The sequence below is a fragment of the Euleptes europaea genome, chromosome 14 (assembly GCF_029931775.1).
Source record: "Euleptes europaea isolate rEulEur1 chromosome 14, rEulEur1.hap1, whole genome shotgun sequence".
Taxonomy (NCBI): domain Eukaryota; kingdom Metazoa; phylum Chordata; class Lepidosauria; order Squamata; family Sphaerodactylidae; genus Euleptes; species Euleptes europaea.
Window position 1 is genome coordinate 60226146 of NC_079325.1, and position 23664 is coordinate 60249809.

Here is a 23664-nt window from a genome sequence, read left to right on the forward strand (position 1 = left end):
CCAAATGCCCTAACTCCACAGAGCAATTACTGGGAGGAGGCAAAGCTGCCATGCTGAGGAGATGGCCGAACATCTGCTCCAAGGGTGGCTCTTATGGTTGAGCCAACACTCGGGAGGCCCGGCCGCACCTTACCCCTTCATAAAGCGTGTCCTGGTTCGCAGGCATCCCAGGCCCAATATCAGGGGAGTCTGTCCTGTCGTAGTACCCATCATAGTAGGTGTCATACTCCCGGATGGTTTCCTCGGCAAAGTCTCTGTCAGCATCTTCTCCATCTTGGCTCCTTCTCCCTGCAGTCTAATACAACAGCAGCCCACCTCAGACATTTCTTCGTTTAAGCCAGCCAAGGGAGGGGCCGCTGCCAGGTCACAATTCTGCCTCCCCCCCCCCCCCCGCCTATTACGGCATCAGACTTTTCCCATCCATCAGTGGACTTCCACACTGCCTTCGGCCAGGGAAGGCTGGCTGGTGCGTCTGCGGAGGGACCCCTGGAAACCAGGACTGTAGAGGACTCGGGGCTACAGCTCTCGGAGCACGTGCTATTAATCGGCCTGCTACGCACCAGGCAGGCTGTCCAGCTGTTTAACTAGGCACGTTCGAAGGTGGCCATCAAATGTGAGCCAATCACTCGGTCTGTTTGGTTCACGCCGAGGTGTTCAGGCACCCTTACTGGCACAGCAAGCAGGAACCAGCCTTCTTCCGTGGCCCCACACTGCAGGGGACAGAGCCGAGGCTTCAGAGGGCGAGGTGCCCCCCGGGAAGCATGTCCATTCATTACCAGGGTTGCCAACCTCCAGGTGGTGGCTGGAGATCTCCCGCTATTACAAGTGATCTCCAGGCAACAGAGATTAGTTCCCCTGGAGAAAATGGCCGCTTTGGCAATTGGACTCTACGGCATAGAAGTCCCTCCCCTCTCCAAACCCCGCCCTCCACAGGCTCCACCCCCAAAATCTCCAAGTATTTCCCAACCCGGAGCTGGCAACCTTATTCCTTACCCTTCCTCTCAAAAAGGAGTATCCATAAGCTTCTGAGGTTCACTGAAACAGTTTTAAAACCCCAGGTCTGTGACCAGTTCCAGATAAAGGAACAAGGATAAAGGAAGAGAAGCCACCTCCTGATCTGCAGTGGGGTCAGGATCAGAGCCAGAAGGGGCAGCGTCAGGGCTGGTGGCCTGTGCTGACCGCCTCACCTCTCAGGAGCATTCTTGGCTCTCCAGACACCGACAAAGATATCCAGAAAGGAGAGATCGTTGCATAAAACAGGAGAACGGGCGACTCACAAAAAAGACACACCCTTGTTGGTAATGAACCTGTTACAGAAGGGCCCAGCTTGCAATTCCTGAGGCCATTTTAAAGACCTCTGGGTCAGAGGTCAGGGATGGCCAGCTTGCTGCTCACAAGGTCTGGCCCACAGCCTAAGCGCTGCTCTGTTGGGTGAGACCAACGTACATCTACTCCCTTTCCAGCGGAAGCCACTGAGAGGCCCCTGGAACCCCTCAGCCATGAGAGCAGGCCACCTCCTCCTGTGCTCTTGGGAAGTCTTCCTCTGGACATGGGCGCTGCCATCTGACACTGCCCTGGCCTCTAGCAATGTGTCCAGTCCCTTTTTAAAGCCACCCTTGTTAGCAGCCGTCCCCAGGTCCCGATTTTGCTTTTCCCTCTCCTTTTATTGAAGCAGAACACAGATACCCCGAGAAATCAATACTTTCAGTTCCCCACCAGTTCTGACAGACACTTCATGTAAGCCGAGATCTCTGAATTCACCTCAAATTTCATTCTGGCCCTTCTTGGCAAGCTTTCTAACAGACCAAGACATGATGCAAGAAAGGCCAGAATTCAGAGGTGAAGATTTTCCAGAAAAGAGATGAAGGGATGGGGAAAGTTACACCGACTGATTTTCTACTTCGGTGTGGAAAGCACAGAGACACTTTGTGGGTCTCACCCTCAGTCTTCACAGGTGTTTCACCCCATCAGCCCCACGCGGGCACCAGGCTGGCCACGGTACTTTCATTAGGGTCTGAATTGCAAGTAGAGCCCGAATCTGCCACTGTGGAAGACATTACCTCCGTTCCATTGACAGTGATGACCGTGGTGGTGGGAACCTCTGCCTCAATAGCGCCTTCTGGGAGCTTCTCTGCTGGGTCGAGGTCATCGTAGTTGAGATCCTCATATGGGAGCGGGGTGTAGTATTCATCTGTGATGACTCCATAATTATACTCGTCCACTAGTGGGTCGTCTACTCTGTCCTCCTCCCTCGTCTCCTCCTCCCGAGCGTTCTCCACAACTGGCGGGGCTGGTGTGGAAAAAGGGGCGCGATCCTGTTTCCGGAGAGGAGAGGCTCGTGTTATACACGCTTGGGGGATTTTCTGCCCAGCATTCACAAATGCTCTCCCAGGCGCTTGCTGCTGCCCACAGGGTTAGAAAAGGTCAGACTCATGAGAAGGTTCATTGGCAACTTTACACCTTTCCCCACAGGCAAGCAACTGAACAAGCACATGTGTGCTGAAGCTGCAGCACTGAGTGGGTTAAGTGATGAAAAACTATTCAATAAGTTGCAATGTTGCCTTGACCCACCTGGCAGCAAACCTTTTAAACAGAGGCCTCTACAAGCCGGCCGAGCTTTCCCCAAAATCTAGGGCCCTCATCCAAACGAAAGGGTGGGAGGGTCCGACTGGTGAGCACCGGGCTCTCCTCCCTTGGCGTGTGCTTCCATACCCCCTTCAGGCTTTCCTTGTTCCCAGGTGGTGTGAGGAAGGAGGTATTCCGTTTGGCTCTGCCTCCTGTGGAAGCCGTTTTTGGGGTGGCGCTCACCACCACCTCTGAAAATTCCAGACATGTCCACGGACTCAAAAAGGTTGGGGATGCCTGATCTAAAGAGAATACTTTCTGATGAACATTTAATATTATTCTTTTAAAAATGTACAAGTGGGGGGCGCACCGAGATTAGGGGCAGGGCAGATGGAGGCCCCAGCCCTGGCGGAGGAGTTCTGGCCGAGCACTGTGGGCTCCGCTCCATGAGACTGGCTTGAAGGGCACTCTGCTGCAGAAGGTCAGCCCCACGAATTTATTCCCGCCCCTTTGGATCCTGGTAGCTCCTGTGGGAGGGGGAGACAGTCCCATGAGGAGCTTAAAGGACCTTGGGGGTAGGGGATTGTGCTTTGACCCACCTGGCTGGGCCATGATGCCCCACCCCGAAGCAAGGGGCAGGCCAACTGCCCCGTTCCGGAGCAGCTCCCCTCTCCAGCAGCCAAAGCCTTGCGCCTGCGCATGGATCTCTGCTGGCAGCCTGAAGGCAGCACTAAAGTAGAGCCCTGACACCCAACAACACCAGAGGAGAGGTGGGGTTTCCCCAGATACTCTCCCTCCTGCCATCCTTGCTTGGCACCCGACATGTCCGCACACACGCTTCCTCTGCCTAAGGCACCTTCGTCCGCATAATTTGTAGGCGCCAGTGTACCAGACACACAAGGGAGAGGGAGAGGAGGGAGATCCCCAAAGGGCAGCCTCTTCACAGGCTTCTAAGTACTGGTCGGGCCAGGCTAGTGGTTAGGAGGTGTCATGGGCAGGGGCTCAGGCCACGATGACCCAGAGCCGACGCAGCCAGTGGACAGGAGCTAGGCCCCAGCCTTGCTGCAGCGGACCCCTCCACCACGCAGTTCCTGACCTCCGTGGTTTCGCTGGCTGCTTCTGCAGCATCCACAGGCTGGGCAGTGGTGGGAGCTGCCTTCCCGATCTCATCAACGTCTTGATAGTAGGGATAGTCGTAGTAGTAGGTTTGGCCCTCTACCTCCAGGTTGCCATCCCCGTCCGTATACTACAAAAGGCAGACAGAGAATGAAAACAAGGAAGCGCTGGCACAGCCTGAATCAGCAGCCTTTCAGAACTTCCAGCTGATGCCTGGCACACACGGGGCTCTGCGGCAGGCTACGGGACCCTGGGCACCCAGAGGTCCCTCCTCCCCTACCAACCCAGTGGAGGAACGAGGGGTGCCCACTCCCTTCTCTCTTGGCAGCCCCAGCTCCACTTAGTTCTCCTCCCCACCAGCTCCCTGTTCCTGGCTGCTGCTAGGGAAGAGCCACGGAGGAGGAGGTCATGCCCTTGAGCAAAGAGGCCACTGGGCCTGCAGCTGCCTCTGGAGCGGCATCTACTCCTGCTCACAATGGTGGCGAAGATGGCTTTGGATGTGCCAAAGTATTCCAGATGCTGAGATGGTCAAGCTGTTCTGCTGCTCCAGGAGGAGCCACATTCTCCCTGTTCACACCACTGTGGAGCCGCCTGGAACAGGCTCCCCCAAAGTGTGCAAGCAATAACATCAACACGTTTAAAAACTGTGGCATGTGCAAAGTGTCCACCTGCCTGGGAGGCTGCTTGCTGCATCTCTGCACGATTCATTGTTCTGGCTGTGCCTCCTCCCTTTCAGTGCGTCTGAAACCTTGCCAATGCACAGACACAGCCACACTGTTCACCCAATCATAAGAAAAGCCCAGTGACTTGTGTGTGTGTGTGTGGGGGGAGGGTTTCAGGGGGGAGAGCTTCTTGTCAGAGTGGGCGGCTGCTCTAAAAGTCCATCTGTTTCGGTCAGGACTGCCTCACAGCTTAAATTCAGAAAATAGTAATGAGAAGTTCAGAAAACACCAAACTAAATCTGTAGAGGATTCATAAGTCTATTCGATTAATTAAAGCTTGAGCTGTAGCCTTAATTTTGACAGGCCTAATTAGGATTGTTTTATATCATAAATTAAGATGAAGGATCCTTGCAGAATAATAAAATATACTGCAGAAAGACTACTGAGGTCATAGACCGTAGTCGGAGGCAACCGCTTCAGGGGCGTTCTCTGGCAAGGGTCTTTCCATCTCAGGAACCTGACAGCCTGTGAAGGGGAGATCCTGAGGTCTGAATCTGGGACCCCCTGCTGGCAAAGTCTGTGCTTTGCCACTGGGCCATGCTCTACCATCTCCACCTGGAGCAGGAATTGGCCCCCTATTTAGCTGCCCGGCCCAAATCACAGCAATCTTCAGGCTGGACTGCTATTATAAATGGGGCTGTTCCTGAAGACAAGCCAGAAACCTCCACTAGTCCAAAATGCTGCAGCTCATTTATTATCGGGAGTCAGTCAAGACTGTTAACTGGTTTGCCTATTTGCCTGAGTCCGCTTGAAGGTTCTGTAAAGCCCTTCATGGCCCGGGGACCACAGGCAGCCAGCATGGTATGGTAGTTAGAGGAATGGAGGAGGATCTGGAAGGCCCAGGTTCAAATCCTCCCTCTTCCATGGAAGCTTGCTGAGTGACTTTGGGCCAGGCACTCCGCCTAACCTACCTCACAGGTTCGTTGCGAGAATAATATGGAGGAGAGGAGAACAATATGTGGTGCTCTGGGTCCCTACTGGAGAGAAAGGTGTAGTGGAAATAAAGGAAATAATAATAAATAGCCTCTGCAGCAACCTCCGCCTTCTGCCCAAACCCTGCTCAGGGTACCAGCGCGCCAACGCCTGCCCATAGGGGCTCCGGCACCCTGGAATGGCCTTCCTGCGCCTGTCGCATCGGCTCCCCTTCTGCCAGCATGCCGGAGCCTCTCTGAGGCTGAATTATTTAGCAGGGCCTTTCCAGTAGACGGGAGCAGATCAGGGAGTGGAAGTCTAACAGCTGTTGTTTGCCTCAGTAGCTTGAATCTATTTTAATTGTCAAATAGGTAGTTTAACTTATTTCTTTTGAGATTATTTTAAACAGTGTAATTCATCTTTGGTCATTTCTAGGAAGAAAGTGTGCTAAAAATGCCTTAAATAAACAAACCTTTCTTTCGTGACATATTTAAAGGAAAAAAGGTATTTCTTTTCTCCCAGGTCATTTATGCAGGGGGAAATTGAATTTGGTTTGCTGCAGTTTTCTGTTCCAAATTCTCAAACACTACATGTGTGAGGGGTTCCCCCCCCCCACCAATTCCAGCAGTACCTTGTGATTAATTAGGCATCCCCAGTGAATCCTGCAGCTTCTGAGTCCCCCCCCCCTTGAAAACGCAGCCTTGTTGCACTTTACTTGGAGGGAGCGGGTCAGCTCTTAAAAGGGCTGCGTGTGCTTTTGCTGGGTATTCCTCCCCACCTTTCTTCAACAGTTTCCTGCCAGGAACTGCCATCCAACCTTTGCAGCCTCTCTTTGGTGCCTTCCTGCACATTTCATGACGGTTTAACTCCCTCTTTTGTGCTTTGCTTTGAGGGAAAGGGTTGGATGGGACAGACACGTGGGAGGGAGAAGCCAAAATGGATATAGAGAGAGAAACCCGAAGTTAAGAGCTATGCATGGAAATAGGGGGGATTTGTGTTGCTCTTGCCTCAAAGCAGTATTTAAATGCGTCCTAAAACAGGAGCCTAGAACTGCGGAGGAAGAACGAGGCCAGAGCGAAGTCACGTCCGAAGGTCGGTGAAATCATGAATAATGCAATGGAAGCCTGGGAGCAGTCCAGCAGGGACTGAGAACTTAATACCCTGGCATAAATGGCCCCAGTGTTCTTTTTCCAACTCTTGTTTCATCTGATCACATTTAGCTGGGAAACGAATGCCCCCATTCCTACCAGTCTTTGAATGAGGGAGAGAATCCGGCCTCCAACAAATCAGAAAACAACAGCTCTCAATTTTCCCCTCAGGAACAGGTAAGAGCTACTGAGTTTTACACAGGAAACGAAAAAGGAGCTCCTCAGGGATTCATGTGTCCCGTCCCCCTCTCCCCCAAGCTTGTCTTGTTTCTGGTGAACCCAGTCAAGCTGCCCCTTGCATTTGCTTTTGTCCTCTGGCCATGACAGTGATGGTGACTGAGAGGGGCTGCAGCTTAGTGGTAGAGAATTTACTTGGCATGCAGAAGGTCCCGGGTTCAATCCCCAGCCTCTCCAGTTAAGGATCAGGTAGCAGGAGACATGAAAGCCCTTCATCTAAAACACTGGGGAGCCGCTGCCGGTCTGAGTAGACAGTGTCGACCATGATGGACCAAGGGGGGATCCTGATTCGGCACAAAGGCAGCTTCATGTGTTCGTGTGACCATGGTCCCACTGCAAACTGGGTTTACATACGGGTACAAAGCAGTGAAATGCCCAAGACATTTCATGGGGGCGGGGGATGTTGGGGGCTGAGTTGGATCCTCTGCTCTGCTACCAAAGCCAGCTCTGGAAAAGTAATGGCAGTGTCCGGCACCTCCCTTTGACCTCCCAGAAGAAGAAGTACGTTACAGCAGGGTTCTCTGCGTTCTCCCCCCACCCATTCTCACTAGTTTCCTGTTTCCTGTTACTCTGACATGCTCCAGTGTTTCATTTCGGGCTGTGACACAGACAGAAGGCCAGCAGCTGGCCAGGTATGTAAATAACAGACAAGCTGTGTTGGTCCGAAAACAGAAGCCAATATGTGTGATACTTTTTTAGGACCAACAACGTGACACAGAACAGTGTGCAAACTTTCCAGTTCTCAACAAGAGGGTCCCCCAAGCATTTCCCCTCTGCTCAATTTAACATGATCACAATGCACATGGTACCTCTGCACCCTGCGCCCCTTCTTTTCAACACCCCTCCCACCTTTGGACTGAGATATAAGGACTCCAGGATCTCCATTCCAATTTGTATCTGACGAAGGGAGCAGCTTTGATTCTTGAAAGGTTATGCCCTGAAACTCTTGGTGGTGTCAAAGGTGCTACTGGACTTGAATCCAGCTGTCCTACTGTTGACTAACACGGTTACCCTCTGAAATCACAACAGTGTGTACATAACAGTGTAAACAACCAACCTAAGGCTTGCGGGGGGGGGGGGGGGGGAAGGGAGGAATTGCAACACCACTTGAGAAGCAGAATGCCTTCCACATACGTATTCATCTGGACTGGGATCCTGGGATTGGGGTGCTTCTGGGACAGCGGTGTCACAGTCCGGGCTGTAGTGCTGACAGTAATCGGCGGCCGCTTGATGATCATCCACCACGAGGAGCTGCTGGATGTCGCCCTGCAGGGAGCGGGGGTGGGGGGAATAAGACAAATGGCACCCAAAGGTGAAACTCCACATTCAAACAAGAGAAGCTCCCGCCCAGGCAAAAATACTGTGGCTCTGAGAGGGAAGTGATCTTGTGAAGGAGAGAGTCCTTGCCTGCAGCTGAATCTCTTCAGGACAGGGTTGCCAACCTCCAGGTGGGGCCTGGCGATCTCCTGGGATTACGTCTGATCTCCAGACAACAGAGATCAGCTCCCCTGAAGAAAACAGCTGCTTTGCAGGGTGGACACTCTGGCATCATACCCTGCTTAGGTCTCTCCCCTGCTCAAACTCTGCCCTCCTGAGGCTCCACCCCCAATCTCCAGGAATTCCCCAACCCGGAGATGGCAACCCTACTTCAGGACCAGCAACTTAGGAACTGTACAGACATAGCAGGAGGTCGTCTTGAATAAGCAACAGCTGTTGCAAGGTTTGGGCAGGGTGGAGGCTGCCCCTAGGAGTCTACTTCCCCCCCCCTCCACACACCCACCCACACACCAAGCACTCTCTGAATTCTGACACTGACGATCCACCTGGATTGCCACTCAATATTTGAACACCTCATCTATATATAAGGTTGTTGTGAGGATTAAGTGGAGGAGAAGGGCATGACACAAAAATCCACTGTGGGCCCTTGATGAGGGAGAAAAGTGGGATTTAAATAAGACATAAATATCATTAAAAATAAGCAAGTATTGTTCACATTGAAGGTATCTGGGGTCAGAATTGCTGCTTCTGGCAAAGCTCTCAGTACTGAAGGACTTGTGAGTGGGGCCGGCCAACCCCCAGCCCCCAGCCCCTCTGGCAGACTCCTCCATTCCTACATCAGGCTGTTCCTCACACAGAAACCCACTCCCCATGCTCATTTGCCTCTTCTTCAAGACTGAGGGGACAGAAGGGCAAAGAGTCAGTCCAGATTCTTCCCACCATTTCTCCCCAGGTTTTGCAGCCAGGAAAAAATGTGCAACTAATTACACAAATATGTTGGAATAAATCCCGTTTCAGGAATTTGACATATCTGATTGCAAAAGACCTTCCCCTCTGTACTCTAAACTCACATCCTCTCTGCCTTGCTGCTTGACTATCATTGTTGCCCCCTAACCACGTAACACACCATGGTCCCCTGGAGAGTAACTTGGTAAAGTGGATTAGATGGGTTACATGGCTGTGTGTGTGTGTTGAGTGCCGTCAAGTCACTTCCGACTCGTGGCGACCCTATGAATCAGTGTCCTCCAAAATGTCCTATCTTTGACAGCCTTGGTCAGATCTTGCAAACTGAAGGCTGTGGCTTCCTTTATTGAGTCAATCCATCTCTTGTTGGGTCTTCCTCTTTCCCTCAACTTTTCCTAGCATGACTGTCTTTTCCAGTGACTTTTGCCTTCTCATAATGTGATCAAAATACGATAGCCTCAGTTTAGTCATTTAGCTTCTAGGGTCAGTTCAGGCTTGATTTGATCTATAACCCACTGATTTGTTTTTTTTTTTGGCGGTCCAGCATAACCGTAACACTCTCCTCCAACACCACATTTCAAAGGAGTCTACTTTCTTCCTATCAGCTTTCTTCATAGTCCAGCTCTCACACCCATACATAGTAATAGGGAATACGATGGCATGAATTAACCTAATCTTGGTTGCCAGTGACACATTCTTATACTTCAGAATCTTTTCTAGCTCCTTCATGGCTGCCCTTCCCAGTCTCAATCTCCTTCTGATTTCTTGGCTGCAGTCTCCCTTTTGGCTGATGATGGAGCCAAGGAATAGAAAGTCTTGAACAATTTCAATTTCCTCACTGTCAACCTTAAAGTTGTGTAATTCTCCTGTAGTCATTACTTTTGTTCTTCTTGATGTTCAGCTATAGTCCTGCTTAGGCACTTTCTCTTTTAACTTTCAGCAGTAGTCGTTTCAAATCTTCGCTATTTTCTGCCATTAATGTAGTATCATCGGCATATCTCAAATTGTTAATGTTCCTCCCTCCAATTTTCACTCCACCTTCATCTAAATCTAATCCAGCTTTCCTAATTATATGTTCTGCATATAGATTGAAGAGAAAGGGAGATAAAATACATCCTTGCCTAACACCTTTGCCAATTGGAAACCATTCTGTTTCTCCATATTCTGTTCTAACTGTGGCCTCTTGTCCAGAGTGCAGGTTGCGCATCAACACGATCAGATGTAGTGGCACACCCATTTCCTTTAAAACTAGCCATAGCTTTTCTTGATCTACACAGTCAAAAGCTGTAATCTATGAAATACAAGCTGATTTTCTTCTGAAATTCTCTCGTATGCTCCAGTATCCAACATATATTTGCAATATGATCTCTAGTGCCTCTTCCTTTTCTGAATCCAGCTTGAACATCAGGCATGCTCCACCCTATACTTCCCCCTTCCCCCCCCCATTAGTCACTGCCCTCGCCACAGGGGCTGAAGAGTAGGAGAATCATTGGTTCTTGTAGGTTATCCGGGTTGTATGACGGTGGTCTTGGTATTTTCTTTCCTTGACCAAGAAAATACAACAGATGCTACGATCAGAAAAAGACAAAAGAGACCCTCTCACCTCTGCAGGAGTATATCGTATACATTGCAGTTGTGGACAAGTGTACATCGAGACCACACAACGCAGCATACAAACAAGGATAAAAGAACATGAAAGATACTGCAGACTAGGCCAACCTGAGAAATCAGCAGTGGCTGAACATGGACTGACCCAAACAGGACACAGGGTCTTATCCAAGACACTGAAAGACTGGACAATTGTACCAACTATTTTGTCAGATTGCACAGAGAAGCCATTGAAATTCATAAACATCAGCACAACTTTAACAGAAAAGAAGAGAGTTTAAGAATGAATAAGGCTTGGCTTCCTGTCCTGAAAACCTCCAGACTAACAAAGACTACAGTCCACAATAGCCATGCGGATTAGCTTTGGATTCCACATGTTAACAGATCACTTCAGGATACAATGGTTCCACATTAACATACCACACCCTCATTAGCACATTATCTTGATACTTACAGGACAATGATTAGCACATTACCTTTAATGCTTTGCAGGACAATGACTCAGCTCAAACCCAACCCCCTTCTGACTATATATTACTCTTCCTACACACTTGACACTGAGAGACACTGTCCTTCATTGTTACTCCTCTGAAGATGCCTGCCACAGCTGCTGGCGAAACGTCAGGAAAGAAAATACCAAGACCATGGTCACACGACCCGGATAACCTACAAGAACCAATGAACTCTGACTGTGAAAGCCTTCGACAATATAGTAGGAGAATCCTTTGGCATTATCCAGGAGGGAAGGGCATTGCTTCAAGTAAGGCAGCCTCCACACAGCAGTGGGCGTCCCTTTCTTGCTTACAGACAGCTGCCTAACCTAAAACAGCTTCTCACCCATGATGATAAACTACTTAACAGGAACATGGACTCTGGCACCAAGGCCTGCAACAAACCAAGGTGCCAACTTTGCCCTCATATAGATTCTAGGAACATCATCCCTGGACCCACCAATGTCAGCCATACTATCTCAGGTTCATACTCCTGCTCATCTTCTAATGTGATTTATGCCATCACATGCCAGCAATGCCCTTCCACAATCTACATTGGACAAACAGGTCAGTCTCTTAGACAAAGATTAAATGGACATAAGTCTGACATCAGAAACCACAATATTCAAAAACCAGTGGGAGAACATTTCAACCTTCCAGGACATTCTGTTGCAGATTTAAGAGTAGCAGTTCTCTTACAAAGGAATTTCAAAGGGAGATTGGAAAGAGAAACTGCTGAATTACAGTTGATATTCAAACTAAAGACAATGCATTTACCTGGGCTGAATAAAGACCTTGAATTCATGGCTCATTACCAATGCTGATTTCTCCACACCCATCTCTCCCCTGGACATCACACTCTTCTGCATACCACACCTAATCCCATCACGCCTGCTATTCACATTTACATACTGTTAACATTTACATACTAATGCTTGTTTGAATTCACTCTCTAGCTCTAGATGGATTCACATTCTAGCTGTATCTGAAGAAGTGAGCTGTGGCTCACGAAAGCTCAAACCCTGCCAGAAAATATTTTTGTTAGTCTTTAAGGTGCTACTGGACTCTTGCTCTTTTCTACTACATGTCCTCCTAGAATTCCTTTTCCTGTGGAGGACCAAGGAAGTTCATAGCCACACGTGCCTCTTAGATTTCGGTAGGGCAGATTTTAATAAACTCAGAGGCATGATGAGAATCATTCCATGGGCAAGACTGCTGGAAGGGAAAGGAGCAAGTGAAGGTGGGCTGTACTAAACCAAGAGCTCTTGCAAGCTCAAACAATCTCTATTTCTAGAAGAAAAAACATGGTAGGGGATCCAAGAAGCCAGTGGGGATGAACAGAGAACTCCATGATGAGCTAGGGGGAGAAAAAAGAAATGTTCAACAAATGGAGGCAAGGACATATATCTACAGAAGAGTATCTGCAGGCAAGGATATATAGAGTAACTAAGGATTACTAGTCACTGTACGTCAGCCGCCAGAAAGGCCAAAGCTCAGTGCGCTGATGCTGGCCAGGGAGGCTCGCTAAAAGAAGACCTTCTTCAGATATATGAAAAGAGCAAGAGTCCAGTAGCACCTTAAAGACTAACAAAATTTCTGGCAGGGTATGAGCTTCCATGAATCAGATACCAATACCTTCTTCAGATATGTGAGGAGCAAACACAAGGGAAAAGAGGCCATAGGTCCACTGCTGGGTGAAAGTGGAGAAACTCTAAGAGAGGACAGAGAGGAAGCAGAAAGGCTGAATGCCTATTTTGCCACAGTTTTTCCCCTGAAGAAAACGGCCTCACCTAGAGACTGTAGTAGGCAAGGATCTGTCCTGGGGCCTGTGTTGTTCAACATCTTTATAAATGATTTGGATGAAAGAATAGAGGGGATGCTTATTAAATTTGCAGATGATACTAAATTGGGAGGGGTAGCAAATACGGTCGAAGACCGAGCCAGGATACAGGATGATCTTGACAGGCTGGAGAATTGGGCTAAAACCAATAAAATGCATTTCAACAGAGATAAATGTAAAGTTCTGCATTTAGGTAGGAAAAATCAAATGAATAATTATAGGATGGGGGAGACTTGTCTTAGCAGTAGTGTGTGTGTAAAAAGGATCTTGGGGTCTTAGTAGACCAAACACTGAACATGAGTCAGCAGTGTGATGTGGTAGCTGAAAAGGTAAATGTGATCTGGGCTGTATCAACAGAAATAGTGTCCACATCACATGAAGTGGTGGTATCACTTTACTCTACTCTGGTTAGACCTCACCTACTCTACTCTGGTTAGACCTCATTTTTGGGCACCACAATTTAAGAAGGATGTAGACAAGCTGGGACGTGTGCAGTGGAGGGCAACAAAGATGGTGAGGGGTCTGGAGACCAAGTCGTATGAGGAGAGGTTGAAGGAGCTGGGTATTTTTAGCTGCAGAGGAGAAGACTGAGAGGGGATATGATAACCATCTTCAAGTACTTGAGGGGCTGGTTGGAGAAGAGTAGTTGCCAATGGCATTTCATCTGAATGGAGGGAGGTGTCCAGTAGGGTGCCACAGGGCTCGGTTCTGGGCCTGGTACTTTTCAATATTTTTATAAACGATCTGGATGAAGGGGTGGAGGGACTACTCATTAAATTTGCAGATGACATTGAATTGAGAAGAGTGACACCAGAAGATACAGATTTTAATGAGATCTGAACACATTGGAAAAGTGGCCGGAATGTGAACAAGATGCAATTCAACAAAAATAAGTGCTGATTTCTACATCTGGGTATCAAAAATGAGCCATACTGGATGGGGGATACACTTCTGGGCAGTAGAGTATGTGAACAAGATCTTGGGGTATGGGTGGACTGTAACTTAAATATAAGCAGCTAGTATGATGCAGCGACAAAAAAAGGCTAATGCAACCTTGTGGTGTATCAACAGAGGCATATCATCCAAACTTCAAGATGTCATAGTGTTACTGTACACTGAACTGGTCAGGCTGCACTTGGAGTATTGTGTGCAGTTCTGGAGGCCTCACTTCAGAAAGGATGTGGACAGAATCAAGCGGGCGCAGAGGAGGGTGACGAGGAGTATCAGGGGCCTGGAGACCAAGCCCTACGAGGCAAGGCTGAGGGAGCTGGGAATGTTCAGTCTGGAAAAGAGGAGGTTGATGGGGGATATGATTGCTTTCTTTAAGTATTTTAAGGGCTGTCACTTAGTGGAGGGCAGGGAGCTGTTTCTGTTGGCAGCAGAGGATAGGATTCACAATAATGGTTTTAAATTAAGGGTGGCAAGGTACCAGCCTGACAAACACTTGTCAGGGATCCTCTAGACTGAACCTGCATTGAGCAGGGGGTTGGACTAGATGGCCTGCATGGCCCCTTCCAACTCTGTGATTCTATGTGATGTCCCCCCACACTTTGAAAGCGAAAGTAGAGAAAAACTTTCATGTGGAAGCAGCCAAGGATATCTAACTAGTGGGCACTCTGGGTAACAGTGACCATGTAATTTTGGAATTTACAATCTTGGGCAGGGGAAAAGTTGTATAGAATCAGACATATAAGTTGGACTTTAGGAAAGAAATTTTTAACAAACTTAAAACTTATGCTGGGTAGAATCCCATGGTCAAAAATACTTAATGAGAAGGGAGTTCAAGAGGGGTGGGAGTTTTACAACAAATTATCAATCAGTAAATACTTAAGCATTTAGAAAGGATGGTTGTGATCTCTAAGAGCCAGCATGGGTTTCTCAAGAACACGTCATGTCAGACTAACCTTATCTCTTTTTCTGAAAAAGTTACTACCTTGCTGGGTCAGGGCAATGCTGTGTACATAGTTTATCTTAATTTCAGTAAGGCTTTTCGTAAGGTTCCACATAGTATTCCTGTTGACAAATTGGGAAAATGTGGTTTAGATCCTATTAATGGTCAGTATTCGATTTATTACGGTCATTTGACCAGCATTATAAAAATACAAGAATGAATATCGTCGGCCTTACTAAGAAAGTCAAGGCAAATTTGAAAACAAACCTTAAGAACATTATCAAAAAAGAGTATGACCGTTATTTAAATAAATAAATTAGAATTAAAAAATTACAGCTGTAATTTCCAAGCCTTACATATCAACATGCAGTATCTAGCGACATTGATCGAGACCTGGGGATTATTGTCTGCTAACAAGCGATCCACTTTAGTTTTGTCCATTTCTCCAGAGAGTGTTTCTAGCAGAGGGTTAATCACTTTCATTCTAGCCTCCCTGTAGAAGATGCACCGGAGGAGCATATAATCGATCATTTCCACCTCATGGAGCAGGCATGGGCACTTTCTTTCTATAAAAGGGATCTTCTTAAATTTGCCTTCAAGTACTGCAGAGGGGAGTGCCGCACACCTGGCAAGGGTGAACGCTCTCCTGATGTTATTGGATTCCAATGTGACCAAATAGGCCGCTGGGCGACCACATATTTGGCACTCTGTGGGCATATAAAATCTGGTGTTCTAGATATATCAGCTTGATGATCGGTGTCTTCGATCCTCCGCCTGATCAGCTGTTTTGCTTGATCAAGCCCACTACTTAGGAGGGCTTGAGGGGATAAACCTAAGTTCCTAACATAATTCAAAACAGCCCGTAGCCATTTTGACTGGAAATTATCCTATTACTGTTAGGTAGATCTGTAACTGGTTGACAGATCACACCCAAAGAGGGCTTCTTAATGGTTCCTCATCCACTTGGAGATAAGTGACTAGTGGAGTGCCTCAGGGATCTATCCTGGGCCCTGTGTTGTTCAACATCTTTATAAATTATTTGGATGAAGGAATAGAGGGGATGCTTATTAAATTTGCAGATGATACTAAATTGGGAGGGGTAGCAATAATGGTCGAAGACCGAGCCAGGATACAGGATGATCTTGACAGGCTGGAGAATTGGGCTAAAACTAATAAAATTCACTTTCTTCTAGTTAGACCTCTGGTTAAGCTGGAACATGTCCAAAGGAGGGCAAGAAAGATGGTGAGGGGTCTGGAGACCAAGTCCTATGAGGAAAGGTTGAAGGAGCTGGGTATGTTTAGCCTGGAGAGGAGAAGACTGAGAGGTTATTTGATAACCGTCTTCAAGTACTTGAAGGGCTGTCATATAGAGGATGATGTGGAGTTTTTTTTTCTCTTGTCCCAGAAGGTCATACCAGAACCTATGGGTAGAAATTAAATCAAAAGAGTTTCTGCTAAACATTGGTACAAGTGAAATTCTGACAACTGACAGTTTTTAACCACCCAGCTGTTCTTCCTTTCTTAATTTACTTGTTTCATTTATACCCCACCTTTCTCCTCAGTGGGGATTCAAAGAGACTCACACTGTTCTAGTCTCTGCCATTTTATCCTCACGACAACCATTGAGGTAGGTTAGGTTGAGAGTGAGGCCCAAATTCACCCACTGAGTTTTCATGGCAGAATGGAGATTCAAACCTGAGTCTCCCAGATCCTAGTCTGACACTCTAGCCAATAAATCACACTTCCTACTTAAAGGGTTTTCTTCAGTTAATATCTCCCAAACACATCATGTGGGGTGATATAAAATTAAGGAGAATCCTTTCCTCTCCTGATCAGAATGCCCAGGTCTGCATAACCAGGGAATGAGGTTTAATAAGAAGTACAAAGTGCACAGAATTGCACTAAAAGAAATAAAAATACAAATTTGTCAAAAATCAGAATCTCTCTCTGCCCCTTCACTCTCTTGGCACAAACTGCAATGGAGAATCCCGAGAGCAAAACTAATGTTTGCTAACTCCAGACTGAAGACTTCCAATTAAAGACTCAGCTGAAGCTTTCCAAGAAAGCTGGCTAGGAAATTGGCACAAGGGCAAAGCCTGATTTAGAAAGGCTTCCCATTTTAAGACATGAAGTAGGACACGCATGGCCTAGCCAACGCACAGTCAATGTTCAGGAGGAAACAAAGAGCAGGTCCCATCTGCAATCAACAGCCAGTGCCTGGAAAAACAACACACCCGTAGAAACAGGCAGCCTCAGCCCATGGAAATGGAGTCAGGCAGGCCCACCCAGATACCAATTTTTAGAGGATGCTTTTTCATTTCAAAGAAAGTTAAGGTTAGAATCCCCCTGTGGAGAAATATCCTCCACCCAAGAATTCGTCCCAATATTTCAGTTATTGTGACTGTACTCTGTGTGTAGAAATCCAGCTGCAAACTCAGAGCTAGCAGGAGGGAGGGGGCCAGGGGGATCCTAGAATCATAGAGTTGGAAGGGGTCATAGAGGCAATCTAGTCCAACCCCCTGTTCAATGCAGGATCAGCCTAGAGCATCCCAGACAAGTGTTCATTCAGTTGCTGCTTGAAGACTGCCAGAGAAGGGGAGCTCACCACCTCCCTAGGCATCTGATTCCACTGTTGAACTACTCTCACTGTAAAAACAATTTTCCTAATGTCCAGCTGCTACCTTCTCTTCCCCTGTAATTTAAATCCATCTAGCTCCAAGCACAGTGTACTTTAGGCCTTAGGTATGCTTGTGGCTCTGGCTGAAGTAAGGAAATAGTTTACCTCCTCACACCTCCTGAAATGTCACACCTACAGGGACAGGGACTGATAAGAGTCATTTGGCTAGATAGAAAACCCTTCCTCTTGAAGCAGGGACTCTCCCAAGCAGGATTATAAATTATTAGGACATAGGGAAGAAGGTCTCTTGCAATTTGCTTTTGAGTTGGAAGTAGAAGCCAAGAAGGACTAAACTTTTAACCAGTGACTCCATTCAACCTGCTCTGACCTTCTGAGGCAACAGAAAACAACTCAGCACCATCTTCTATATGACAGCTCTTCAAGTACTTGAAGATGGTTATCATATCCCCTCTGTCCTCTCCTCTGCAGGCCAAACATACCCAGCTCCTTCAACCTTGAAAGGCTGTCATATAGAGGAGGGTGCCGAGTTGTTTTCTGTTGCCCCAGAAGGTTGGACCAGAACCAACAGGTTGATATTAAATCAAAAGAGTTTCCGTCTAGACATTAGGAAGAATTTTCTAACAGTTAGAGTGGTTCCTCAGTGTTGGAAAAGAGGATTCCTTGTCTTCACCTTTTCTTTGTACCCTTGGTCAACCCAAATGCTTGCATGGACTACGTGTATTCTTTTTATTCATTTATCAAACTTTCTTACATTTTTATTCTAAGCCTGATCTCTGTAATCACACCACACCTATTCAGTCTTGCCATCTGATATGTGGTAATAAAGAGGGGCAATGGGTTAGTTTGCCATCCCTGGCGCACAAGAGCTCAAAATTGAATAGTTGTAATAGATTGCCCCTGCGTTGGCTTACAGGAATAAAGTTAAAGGTATGACAAAGAGCCCCTAAATGGCAGCACAGGTACAGAGTACTAGTCATGTGACTCAGTTTAGCAGGAAATACTCTCAGAGACGTCGCTGGCATTCGTTGTTATCCAGTTTGTTTTTGACAACCCTGGAAAGTGTTAGCAGCATTGAGCAGGGTCGCAGAATTTTCAGGGACCAACCCGACAGAACAGGAAGGGCTCATGATGTCTTTCCTTTACACTTCCTCACACACACACACACACACCATGCATATTCTGGTACGATGCATGCCAGCTCATCTTTTTCCATACAGGCTAAATGCAATTTGGCTCTGAGACAAGGCCTCAACAAAGCCTGTGCTATTCTTTGGCTGGTAGTCAAGTATTCACTTTAGCCCTGGCTGCACAGAAATAGACTTTTCTCACTCACTCCCCTTCTCAATTTTATCCAAGCAATCAGATACAACATCTGGAGGGAGGCAGACAAACCCTGCTCTCAACCTGGCTCTGCCAAAGGAAGGTATATTGGCAACTGCCAAACAACAGGCCATTGGAGTGGTTTTGAGTGGACCTCTTCTGCTCGGCTACATGAAACACCTTTAACTGGACTCGGCCAGACTGGGCCATGGTCCATGTGCCTGATCATTAGGCACTCTCCCCCTCCTTCCTGGCAGGCGAGAAGGCCCGCCACTCCCCAGCAGCCTGGATAAAGCTAAGGTTATATCCAGCCTCAACTATCACAGTGCCAACTCACAAATAAGGAAGATAAGTCAGGCCCCAAGATTTCAAGACCCATTTGCCATCTTACTGTGCCCTTTACTATCTACAGGCCCTACCTGCTTAGTCTGCTAGGATCACACCTAGATTGCCAGGGCCTGTCCCGGCCCAGCCAGGGCTTGGGAAGAAGGCTCCTCAGAGGGAGAAGGTGGCTCCCCAAGGGACAAGGAGCCCGCCACCATGGACTCCACTAAGCTCCAGGCCCCCTGTACTCCGCAGCCTCCAAGGAAAGGCCCCTGCCTTCCTGACCCAGGGCAGCAAGCAGAGCAGCAACCCCTGTGTCCAACCATCCACTTCCAGCCCTCTCAGACCTGGGGGGGGGGCGGGACAGAAATCAAATCAAATAAAAATAAAAGGAAGTGAAGAACTAGAGCCTGAGCCAGATGAAGGAGTGTCTGCTTGGCCACGCGAGGCCACTCCACTTTCTGGCCTCATACAAAAATCCTGAAATGCCACAGCACTGATGTGAGCGTGAGAACATAAGAAGACTAGTGAGGGCCCATCTAGTCCAGCACCCGTTCTCACACAGCGGCACACCAACTGTCATGGGCTTGAGTGATATGGAGCCTGTACCTGTGGCATTCCTATGAATCTTATAGATATATAAGCATAGAAAGCATATAGAATGAGGCTTCTCTGAAACAGAAATAAAGTGGGGTAAAGTTCATGCTGGCTAAAGCTGTTTTAAGATAAATGAAGCTGCAAAGCTACAAGGTTAAGATAAACAATTTAGCCACTTGATGGTTGAGTCTGTAATAAATGTCGGAATTGCTTATCCAGGGTGTTCTTCTTGGCATTAATGAGAAGGTCATCTCAGCCTGGGGATTTTGGTCTCTTTGATAGATACAGGGTAAGAAAGAAAGAAATTCCACCATCCAGTGACTCAAACCTAGTCTTTAAACAGTACAACAGATGGTGACCTTGCACTTGTGAACCTGGTGACTTAATGCCACATACATAGTAAAGCTTTGTTCACAGACCAGGTGGAAGTGACAATGCCACTATCGAGAGTGACCAATTCAGCCACCCAGGACAAAGAAGTTTCTGGCCTCTCAGCTCAGATAACCACTGGTCTGAGAGAATATAAGTCAGGACCAAACTGCCAGAAAGCAGAGGGTTGGTAGAGGGCAGCTGAAAGCTGCCTGGCTGCTAGCCCTCCCAAACATCCACCAAGATGTAAAACTAGGAAAGCAGGGAGTTGAAGGAAGATGGCTGGAAGCTGTCTGACCTCACTCTCTACATCTGTCTCTTGCATGAGACATAAGAAATGAGTTCTTGGAGGACAACCTGGTTGCCTGGCCATGGCTCATTCTATTATTTCATATCTTGCGTGATATGAAACTTTACCATTTCACAAGTTCTTTGTGAGAATGGGAAAGACTCTCTTTGAGAGGGATTCATGTCCAGATGACCTGCTAAGGCTGGATGTCTGGAATGAAAGCTTGTAGACTATTCCATATAATGGAGGCTCTTAGTATTCCTACTAAACCTTACTGTGGGGTCTAAGAGTATTGGATCAGTTCCATATTTGGAAACTCTGACATCTCATTAATCCTAGTAAAGATTGATGAGTTCTCACTGAATGATCTAAATAGTCTGACTTGGCTTTCCTTGAGAAACATGGAAGTTGTGAAACCCAAGTTACAGAACTGGTCTCTTCAGTTCTCAGAACCAGAAATAGAATTCTTAGATACTCTTAGAGATTCCTCTAGGCAACCAGAGATATCTCTCAAGGTAAAGAGGCAGAAATTTCCCCAACATAACAGGGGAAGCTTCTACACTCAGGGTAAGAGGCCAGAGATGTTCCTGGGGAGAAAGGAGAATCTCTGTTCTCTGTAATGAAGCTTAAGGCACATATAAAGCAATGCTTACATAAAACATATACAAAACCTATCGGGCTTATTCATGGAGACTCTTAATCAAGTAAACATATTCTCTGAGACTGGCAAAGCCAGAGAATAACTGAATCTTCCATAAGAACACTAATACAGCCTTAAGCTTACACATAATGAATTATATATAATATATAAGCTCTGCATTGCTGACTGCTAAGATACACAGATACTTTCAGCATATGTATGTAGCATTCCTGATCTTGACAATGATCAGAAGTCCATAAACATAGAATAGATTAAATACAAAGCTTATAATATCTTATCCTCTGCACACAGCATTGGATAAGTTTACACATACTGAAATATATAAATATCTTAAAACATGAGTTAGGACCTTTACAAATCTAAACTAAGCATATGAGCTGGAGAGATTTAGAGATAATATAGGGTTGTACTTGGTTTGTTATAACTTAGGTTTTATATTTCAGGTATTCTGGATTAAGATGCTCTTAACTATAACAGGTCTTTTTCCATTATATTAATCATATTTTCTCTCCTATTATATTAATCATGTTTTGACAGGCTTTCTGTAATGATTATTCACTAACCATGTTTTTACAAGATTCTGTAACTGTAGTATTCTAAATGAATCTAGAGATGCAAGTTCAAATCTTATAGAAAGAAATGCATTACAGGTTTAAGGCTACAAAACCTTACATAGAGAAATTGCTTATAAAGATTGTATGAAACTGCTTGCATATATTAAACTAACTGAACATGTAAGTAAATCATAAATGTTTGTATTTTATGACATGTTTTGAGAGTGTGTAAATATTCACATGCATATATATTTTATGTGAAATAAATGTTATTTAAAGGAAGTCCCTTGTTCATAAATTTTCTGGCACTCTTCAATAGAAAGCCTACAGTCCTAGTAGGAATTATCATTGACTTCTGGCTGTGAGGTCTCGCTGAATAAGATAGCTCCACTTCTTAGTAAGTGGTACATTCTAGGAGTGTAGACCCCTTAAAGCCACAAGCCGTGACACAACAACGCGGCACGGAGGCTGAGGCCTTCCCCATGTTGCCTCCTAGCACTGGTATTCAAAGGTTTACTTCCCTCTAGTCAACACAGGTAGCAGCTACTGATGAACCCCCTCTCCTCCATGAAACATCGGAACTAGGCATGCTGAGAACATCACATGCCTGTCAGCTTGTTCAAGCTCCCTCAGTCACTTGTCAGGTGAGCTCCGAATCGGATCATCACAATGGTCCCTGGCAAAATTCATCACAAGCATTTCACCATTTGGTTATTGCAGGGGTTTTGCCCAGTCAAAGAATTAGATCCTCTTATTTGCGTCAGAAGAGGTTTCATTCCCTGGAGTTGTGGTCATTTAGGCCATTAAAGTGACCAACCTGAATAAAGAACAGAACCGCTTGCAGTTCATCCTGCCCTTACGCCTCCGCAGTCACACGCATCCTTGGAATAACACCGGAAAGAAGGCACTGCATGCTTTATATGCTTGCACACTCAGTAGGTGTTTATGATCACAAGAACAGTTTGTAAGGTGAGATGGGTTTGTGAGCAAATACTGAGAAACTGAAGTGGTAAGCCTCATTTCAAAAACCTCAAACTGATTCCCCCTGCAATATGCCTTTTCCAAACCCGGAGGGGATGGCAGTGACAGACAGGTGGTGGTGAGGGGCGGGGGGCAACGGCAAGAAGATATAATTTTGCTACCAAACAGCATAATCACCGAAAGATACATCTGAACAAACTCTCCAAATAATCAGTTCCCTGCTTACAGCTCCTGAGTGGGAAGTCCGCCAAACCAGCAGGTGTTCCAGCAGATCTGATCAGAACAGGGCCAGACAGACAATTTTCAAGCCGAACTTTAACCACCAGAGGGGCAAAGCGTGTGCCAGGGTCCACGTCCCCGGACTTCCCCAGTGCGTCACCCAGACAATACGGCCAGCAGGGAGCCCTCCAGAGCTCGAGTGGGGGAGGCACGGAGCCAAGGAAGCGGCGAGGAGAGGCGCTGGCGTGGTCGGAGGGCCTGGGAGCTGCCCGGCTGCTGCCCAGCCCACCAGCAGCTTGTACGCATCACAGGGGAAGGCCAGGGCCTGCCTCTCTCCCCCAGCCAACAGGGAAGAGGCTCCAGAAGCCAGCAGGAAGCAGCGCAATGGTGGGAGGAGGCTGCGGGATGGGCCTCCTCGCACAGGTAACCAGGACAGAGAGCAGTGAAGGGACCAGGTGAGAGCCACCCGGAGGAAGGAGGGGCAGAGTGAGGGTTAGGGAGCATGGGCAGTGGGGAGACAGGAAGGGCGGAATGCTACCCAGCAGAGATGGACCATGGGGGGAGGGGGAGGGATCTGGCAAGGCAGGGTGGGGGAGGGAAAGAGAATAAAAAGGAGGACAGCCAAATGGCCGGGGAGGAAGAAGGCTGGAGTGTCTGCCGAACAGCCAGGGAGTCAGGACCTCTCGTTTTGTGAGGCCCGCCCCACTCTGAGGACGGGCGAATACCTCCAGGATGACGGCGGAGGGCAAAGGGTTTGGGCAGGCCAAGGAGGCACCTCATAGCAAGGATGGTGATTCGTTTCCTTTAAGCTTTATACAAGCAACCTACTATAAGAATTATATGATTCCAAATGTTTTTCGCCATCCAGATGCCAAACCAAAATATATGCAATTTCTGACCGATGTCAATGAAATGACCTCATGTCACACATGTAGGGATAA

General features: G+C 47.2%; 1 protein-coding gene across 1 annotated transcript in view; it reads right to left on the reverse strand.

Moving 5' to 3' along the window:
* The window catches only part of COL5A1 (collagen type V alpha 1 chain), a 325021-nt gene that overhangs the window by 149145 nt on the left and 152212 nt on the right, over positions 1-23664 (reverse strand). Inside the window, exons 5-8 of the mRNA XM_056859974.1 lie at positions 7835-7966; positions 3662-3811; positions 2061-2315; positions 134-295 (exon numbers count right to left, since the gene is read on the reverse strand). Of these exons, the coding sequence (XP_056715952.1) occupies positions 134-295; positions 2061-2315; positions 3662-3811; positions 7835-7966 (699 nt within the window). The remainder of the gene's footprint in view (positions 1-133; positions 296-2060; positions 2316-3661; positions 3812-7834; positions 7967-23664) is intronic.